This window comes from Grammomys surdaster, unplaced genomic scaffold, assembly GCF_004785775.1.
Source record: "Grammomys surdaster isolate TR1022 unplaced genomic scaffold, NIH_TR_1.0 126109, whole genome shotgun sequence".
Classification (NCBI taxonomy): domain Eukaryota; kingdom Metazoa; phylum Chordata; class Mammalia; order Rodentia; family Muridae; genus Grammomys; species Grammomys surdaster.
The window spans coordinates 4901831-4909899 of record NW_021620917.1 but is presented as its reverse complement, the minus strand read 5'-3'; the positions used below and the strand labels follow the sequence as shown (position 1 = coordinate 4909899).

The 8069-nt window shown below is 48.5% G+C and overlaps 1 protein-coding gene across 1 annotated transcript in view; it reads left to right on the top strand.

Annotated features, from left to right (window-relative positions):
- Positions 1 to 526: 526 nt before the first annotated feature.
- LOC114611363 (kinesin-like protein KIF19) overlaps positions 527 to 8069 on the top strand; it is a 45870-nt gene continuing 38327 nt past the window's right edge. The window contains exons 1-2 of the mRNA XM_028756019.1: positions 527 to 609; positions 1276 to 1356. Of these exons, the coding sequence (XP_028611852.1) occupies positions 583 to 609; positions 1276 to 1356 (108 nt within the window). The 5' untranslated portion in view covers positions 527 to 582. The remainder of the gene's footprint in view (positions 610 to 1275; positions 1357 to 8069) is intronic.

Below are 8069 nucleotides of genomic sequence, written 5' to 3'. Positions count from 1 at the left end.
AGCAACTCGGTTATCTATGAAAGACCCTGGCAAGGTCACTGACAGCTGAAATCGTCCTGTTTAGCTTCAGCCGTTCCGGTTTAGTCCCCTGGAGTGAGAAGCCACAAACACACTGGCCTGCTGTTCTGAGGTGGCCTCTGTGTGGGTGACTGTTGATCTTGGGCTCTACACTGCAGGGTTCTGTAGGGTGGGCTCAGCTCTAGACCAGAGGCTCCTGTGGTGTAAAGGGGAACTTAGAGACAGGCTGGACTAGTCTTGTCGGGTCCCCATCATGATGGCATCTCAGGTCTGCCTGGCTGCTTTCAGAGTACTCAAACCACAAGGGCTGCCCTGACCAAAGAAACAGGTAGGGGCAACACCAGGTTAGTAAATGAGCTGAATGCTGGCCCAGCCCCACCTCTGGGGACCCAGCTGATGTCATCAGCGTGAGTCTGGGGAGCAAGGCGGGGCTGAGCAGGGAGGATCTCTTTGCCTCTGGATTCAGCTTGGTTAGCTGGGGGCTCTCTGGTTCTGACTTGCAGGATGCCCTCCCAACAGACCACAGACCCCTCTCCAGCCCGGGGCAGCCCAGCCCTACGGGAGATGGAACCCAAGGACCAGCAGCTCATGGTGAGTCCCTTCTCATGGCCCCTGCTAACTCCGGCCTCTCACATCCTCTACTCCCTGAGGAGAAGGCCCAAACCCCATGCTCAGATCAGGTCTTCTTAGCCTTTAAGGAATAGTGTTCTACTTCTGGTCCCCTTTCCCGCAACCTGGTGATATTTCCATACTTTCTCACTGTAGGTCTCTAGACACCTGTACTCCCTTTTCTGAACCTCTGTCTTCAGCCCAGGGTCCGGACTCCAACGCCAGCCACAGGGCAGGCCTCATTCAGGCTACTTGGATAGCTCATTTGGCCTTGGGGAGAACTGCACTTAGAACCCCGCTGTCTACCTGTGACGGGTTAAGAGCGAACTGGCCTCATGTCTTCTATCAAAGAGGATACCGTTAGACATAGCCTGCCCCCATGAGCTCATAGAGGGCAGCTGTGTCTCCTTTCTGATCATAGCCAACACAGGCATCTAAGTGACCTTAGGCAAGTTGTTCCTCTTCTCTGTGTTCCATGGGAGTGATGTCACCACTGAGTCCTCAGAGCCTCTCTAGGAGGCAGGAACACCTCTGTGCAAGCAGTCTAGGGGTGATTGGAGGGGAGGTGCTCACTGCCTCACTGAACACAGGCAGATGGGAAGTGGGCGTCTAGCTGAAGGTCTTGGTGTGCCCATGCCCTGTCCACAGGTGGCGCTTCGGATCCGCCCACTCAACAGTACAGAACTGGAGGAAGGAGCCACTGTCATCGCCCACAAAGTGGGGGACCAGGTGAGGCTAGAGGTCATTAGAGGCATTCTCTCTTAACAGAGGTTCCTGGTGGCCGGGCTCTGTTCTGGGGCAGAGCTGAGCTGACAAGTGCATTCTACACAACTTTTCATTTGTATATGCGTGTGCGTGTGCGTGTGTGTGTGTGTGTAAGTAGTATGTGAGTGTGTGAATGTGCGTGTGTGTAAGTGTTTAAGTGTGTGTAAGTATGTGTGTGTAAGTGTGTGCATGCATGTGTGTAAGTAGTATGTGAGTGTGTGTAAGTGAGTGTGTGAGTGTGTGTGTAAGTGTGTGTGCATGCATGTGTGTGTGTGTGTGTGCGTGTGTGTGTGAGTGTGTCTGTGTCTGTGTGTATATGTTCCTTGGGTGACAACAGGTAATTTTACCTACTGCTGAGCCTTCTCACCAGTCCTGTTTGGTTTTTGAAAGACTTTCCCTGGGGCTCATTGGTGAGGTTAGGCTGGATAGGCAGTGAATCCCAGGGACTTTCTTGCTTCTGCTTCCCAAGCAGTGGGACTACAGGTGTGTGCCACCATGCCCAGCCCTTTGCGTGGGTTCAAACCCATGTCCTCAAGCTCTTGTGGCAAGCACTTTACTGACTAACTCTGCCTCTCTTTCTCCCTTTTTTTTTCCTGTGTTTCTTTTGAATTTCTCTCTCTCTCTCTCTCTCTCTCATATATATATGAGAGAGAGAGAGAGAGAAAGAGAGAGAGAGCGAGCAAGCACCCAGGTTCACCTAGTACTTTACTATGTATCACAGGCTAGCTAGTCTTACACTTTCAGCAATCCTCCTGCGTCAGCCTCCCAACTTTTTAATGAAAAAATGCATTAGTAGGAGTTTTTTTTGAGGAGCTGTCTGCTCTGCTGAGACCAAAGTGAGGACACAGGGCAGTGGCAGGAGACTTGGCAAGCAAACTTAGCGTGCCAGGTCTGATTTCAGAACCTTGAGGTGATTGCTGGCCGCAGGGTGGGGTGCATGCCGCCATTGCCAAGGACTCTCTCTCAAAGAAGGACTCAGTACTCAGCTGCCCACACCTCAGAAGCTTCTGTCTTTGGCTGTCAGACAGAATCTCGAGGCAGGCTCTGTGAGACATGCAGAATGTCCCTGTTGGTCACTAGGGAGGTTAGTGAGGTGATTCTGCTCCGGCAAGGTGTTTACACTTGGGCCGACAACCCAAATGGTGGATAGATAAAGATCCCTGCTAAAGGCTGCCCACTGGGGCTCAGAGCACCCAGGGGAGGGGCCCATCAGCAAAGCTACCATTGGGGTGAGTCAGCACTGAGGTCATGGAGTGCTAAATAGTGCACATCTGGTTCCAGGGTTCAGGCACAACAGTAAAGACATTAAGTCAGCTGAGAACAGGGGCTGAGTAGGGAAGACAGGGCTGGTGCCTCCTGTGCGTGGCTTTGTGACTAAGCAGTAGAGAAGACAGTGTGTGGAACTGTAGAGACAGCTCAGGAAATGAAGAGCACCTATGTAGTGGCTCATAGCCGTCTGTAACCTTCAGTACCAGGCGATCGGACACCCTCTTATAGCTTCTGTAGGCGCTAGGCATGCGTGTGGCACACATGTATACATGCAGGCAAAATACACGTAAAAACAAATCTCCAAAAGGCAGCCCATGTTGAAACGTCAAGGCAAAGGGCTCTAGGGACAGCTCAGTTAAGTGTTTGCTGTGTATTCGGTGAAGAGCTGAGTTGTAAACTCAGCTCACGGGAGAAGTTGGGTGTGGTAGCAAGTGTTGGTGATCTTAGCACTGGGGCGCTGGAGACAGGAGCATCCTGGGGTGCTATGGTTAGCTAATCTGGCCAAATTCTTATGAGCCCAAGATAAGGTGTGGGATCTGGGTGTGCCTGCACACATCTTTAATCTCAGCACTTAGTAGCCAGAGGCAGGCAGTTTCTGTTTGAGAGTTTGAGGCCAGCCAGGATCTACAGAGTGAGTTCCAGGACAGCCAGGGCTATACAGGGAAGCCCTGTCTCTTAAAAAAAAAAAAAAATTAAACAACAAAAGATGGAAAACAGTTGAGAAGATGCCAACCTCTGGCCTTCCTAAGCACGTGTGCACACATACAGACCTGTGGGTGCATATACAACCATGCACACACAAAGAATTAAGGTGAAATTAACACCACAGAAAATTCTTTTTTTCTTCTTCTTGAGACAGTGACTCCCCAAGTAACTGAGGCTAGCCTTGAACCCCTCCTGCCTTAGCTCCTGAATGCTTCCGATGACAGAGGTACACTACTACCTGGTTCAAATTTCACCTTTACATCCCACTCACTGCCCCCTCCTACAATTCTTCCCCCACCCCCTTCTCTTCTAAGCAGGTGGGGGCTCCCTTGGGTATCCCCCTCCCCTGGCACATCAAGTCTGTGAGGCTAGGCTTATCCACTCCCACTGAGACCAGGCAAGACCAGACAGACCCAGCTAGAAGAACATATCCCAAGAACAGGCAAAAGCTTTTGGGCTAGCCCCTCCTCCAGTTGTTTGGGACTCTCACCAAGACCAAGCTCCACCAAGCTGCACATTCACTTCTCATGAGCAGGGAGGCCTAGGTCCAGCCGGTGTATGCTCTTTGGTTGGTGGTTCAGTCTCTGAGAGGTCCAAGGGTCCAAGTTAGTTGACTCTGATGGTCTTCCTGTGGAGTTCATATCCCCATAGGGGCAGCAATCTTTCCTCTTATTCTTCCACTAGAGTCTCCAAGCTCCATCCATGTTTGGGTGTGGGTGTCTGAATCTGTCTGAGTCAGCAGCTAGATGGAACCTCTCAGTGAACAGCCATGCTAGTCTCCTGTCAGCAAGCATAACATGTCACTAATGTATCATCGATTGGTGCTTGCCCATGGGCTAGTCATGAGAGCAACTGGGGGGGGGGGGCTGGGAGGGGGACATCGCCATGAAGAGACAGGGACAGATATAAGGGAGGCACCCAAGAATCAATGGGGGTGTCCTCAACTGTGTGTGACACACGGCATCAGGGATATGGAACCCGAAGAGGCCACCTCCTGTAGCCAAGCAGGAACCCCAGTGGAGCGATGGGGACACAAACCCACCCATGAAACTTTTGACCTAAAATTCATCCTGTCTACAAGAAATGCAGGGACAGGGGGACATGGAGCAGAGACTGAGGGAATGGCCAACCAATAGCTGGCCCAATTTGAGACTCACCTTTTTTTTTAAGAATTAAAATATAATTATATCACTTCCCCCTTCTCATTTCTTCTCTCACACTCCTGTCATGTCCCCCTAACCCCTGCTTTTCAAGCAAACAGTTAGGGCATTTAGTCCTTTTACAGTTATACAATCAGCACAGCTATCCAGACTTCTCCCCATGGAAGACAGCCCCACACCTGTCAGCTGCTACCCCACTTTTGACTGGTTTCTGGACATTTCATGTGTGGCCTTCTATGTGTGACTCAATGTTTTTGAGGTTCATCTGTGCTGTGATAAGTTCAGTTCTCTTCTTCCTTCTCCTCTCCCTCCCCCTCCTCCTCCTCTTCTGCTTCAGTCTGACTATATAGACCAGGCTGGCCTCAAACTCATAGAGATACACTTGTTCCACCACCAGTTACTATTCTTTTCATTTTGAGATAGTTTTAAACCAACAGAGAGGTTGCAGGGATTCTGGGAGCCCAGGGTTCCCCCAGCCTCATAAGTGCCTCACTCTGTCCTCTCCCTGAGCTCTGACTCCTTCTCTCTGGAACATTTGGAGTCAGTTTGGGACACAACGCCCCCTCCTCACCCATACATTCTATCATATGCCTCTTTAAAACTAAAGACCTTTCCATCTGGGTGTGGTGGCTCATGCTTGTAATTCTGTCACTGGCTGGTCAAGGCAGGGGGGTCATAGATTCAAGGCCAGTCAGCCTGGGCTGCATAGTTAGGTCCTCTCAAACAAAAAACAAGGGCTAGGGTTTTGGTTCGAACACCCAGCATCCATGTAAAAAGCTGGGGATGCCTGTACTGGCACATCTGTAACCAAAGTGCTGTAGGAGACAGGTTTGTGTGGCTTATTGGTAACTCCAGGGTTAGTGAGAGACCCTGTCTCAAGAGAATAAAACAGACAGAGCAGGACACCTAAGGTCCTTATCTGCATGCCCATATATCACACACCACTACACATTTGAAAAAAAAAAAAAGGCACGCACGCCTTTAATCCCACCTAGGAAGCAGAGACAGGTAGATCTGTGAGTTCAGGCTAATCTGGTGTACAGAGTTCCAAGACAGCTAGGGCTGCACAGAGAAACCTTATCTCGAAAAACAAAACAAACAAACAAAAATCATTCGTGCCACATACATGAGCGCTCCAGGAATTGACCTGACTAGGATATTGAGGGGATGAAGAAAAGACAAACACAGAAAACCTCTTGGATCCAGAAACTTACAGGCCCCAGAGCTCAGTGTGCTTATTTTATGCAGTTGAACATGGAGGTGGGGTTACTGCGTACCAATAAACAAGGAAGCAGGAGGAACAGTCTCTGCAGGGAGAGGTCTTCAGGCTGTGAGTATTGAGGGGGAGAAACCTATGATAGGTGTTGTCTGCACACGCTTCCAGCCTTTGGCCTTTGTATGATAGGCATTGTCTGCACATGCTGCCGGCCTTTGCTTCTGGACCAGAGGAAGGCTTTATAATCTCTTTGAGCCTCACCAGGGAAGACTTTGCCACTCCCAAGGACTTGCTGGGGTCCTTGACCTGGCAGTCACCAAGGCAACAAGACACATTCACTCAGGACTTCACTTGCTCCCGACACATTCTGGCATCTGGAAGAGCAGCCAGCGCTCCTAACCACTGCATCTCTTCAGCTCTGTCTTTAGCTTCATGAGAAACCTCAACACTGGTTTCCAGAATGTTCCTACCAGTGTGTGTCCCCGCCAACAGTGAATAAACATTAATGTTTGCTCATGGTAGCCACTTGACAGGGGTGAGACGGGATCTTTGCATTTCTACCATGGCTAAGGATGTTGAACACTTTTAAAAACATGTATGAGTGTTTTGCCTGCATGTATGTCTGTGCACCACATTCATGCCAGTTACCCATAGAGGCCAGAAGATGGCATTGAATTCCCTGGAACTGGAGTCACAAGGGGTTTTGAACTACCCAACATAGATGATGGGACTGAATTCAGGTCCTTTGCAAGAGCAGCTAATGCTCTTAATGTCCAAGCCATCTCTCCAGCCACAAGGCTGTCTTTTTTCTATCTTTTTTAAAAAATGAGGTGAACAGCAGTGGTGGCCCACATCTTTAGTCCCAGCACTTGAGGCAGAGGCAGGAAGATCTCTGAGTTGGAGGCCAGCCTGGTCTACAGAGTGAGTTCCAGGACAGGCAGGGCTATACAGAGAAACCCTGTCTCAAAAATGAATGGATGAATGGATGAATGAATGAATGAATATCAGGTGACTCAGGGTTAGGGCTAGTTGCATGAGCTTGTACCTGCTTCTTCCTTTCTGGTGACCTATGTGTCTTTCTTTGTGCCAGTGCAGACTCATTGGTCTTACGACGTCTCTGTGGTACATGGCCGTCCTCCAGGGTGCTCTCTGTGCTCAGGGTGGCTTTGGCTCTCCAAGGTCTTTTTGTTTCTAAATGAATGTTCAGATTGTTTCCTCTTTGCGAGGACGTGTTAGTATTTTGATGGGGATTGCACTGAATCTGTAGACTGCTTTCGGTAGGAGGGCTGTTTGCAGTCTTCATGGATGTGGCCTTGAGAGTATGGGAGATTGGTCCGTCTTCTAGAGACTTCAGTCTCTCTCAAGGGTCTTAAAGTTCTTGTTATAGAGACCATTCATTTCTTTGGTTAGGCCTATTTCAGCTTTTTTTCCTGAAGTAGTTGTGAGTGGGAGCACATGTAATTTCTGCCTTAGATATTTGTTATTGGTATATAACAGTGCTTCTCAGTCTTCCTAATGCTGCCACCCTTTAATACAGTTCCTCATGTGGTGACCTTCAACCATAAAATTATTTTTGTCGCTACCTCATAATTATAATTTTTGCTACTGCTATTAATAGTAACGTAAATATCTGATACTTCTGATGGCCTTAGGCAACCCCAATCCCCTGTGAAAGGTTTATTCAACCCAGAGGGGTTGTGACCCACAGGGTGAGAACCACTGGTGTATAAAAAGGCTACTTATTGGGCTGGTGAGATAGCTTGGCAGTTATGAGCCCTGTTGCTCTTCTAGAGGTCCTGAGTTCAATTCCCAGCAACCACATGATGGCTCACAACCATCTGTAATGGGATCTGATGCCCTCTTCTGATCTGTGGCTGTATATGCAGCAGAGCACTCATATAACAAATAAAAATTTAAAAAGACTATTTATTATTGTTATATTAATTTTTTTTTACAAGAGCACAAATCCACTTTTATTTATTTACTTTCCGTTAGTTTAAATCCAGGACAAGTACAGCATCACGTGGATTCTGAGTCCAGTGGCCTCTGCAGGAAAGTTGCTCCGGAATTTGTCAGGAACCATGCTACTGTTTCCATGGGGTGGACTTACTTTACCCCAGATCACCCTGGTTTTTGCTATATACACACAAGCTCATCTCTTGTCTAACTAGAACTCAGTTTCATCTCGGACATAAACACCTTCAAAAAATTTTTAAAAATATATTATATATATGTATACTGTAGCTGTCTTCATACACAACAGAAGAGTGCATTGGATTCTATTGCAGATGGTTGTGAATCACCATGTGGTTGCTGGGAATTGAACT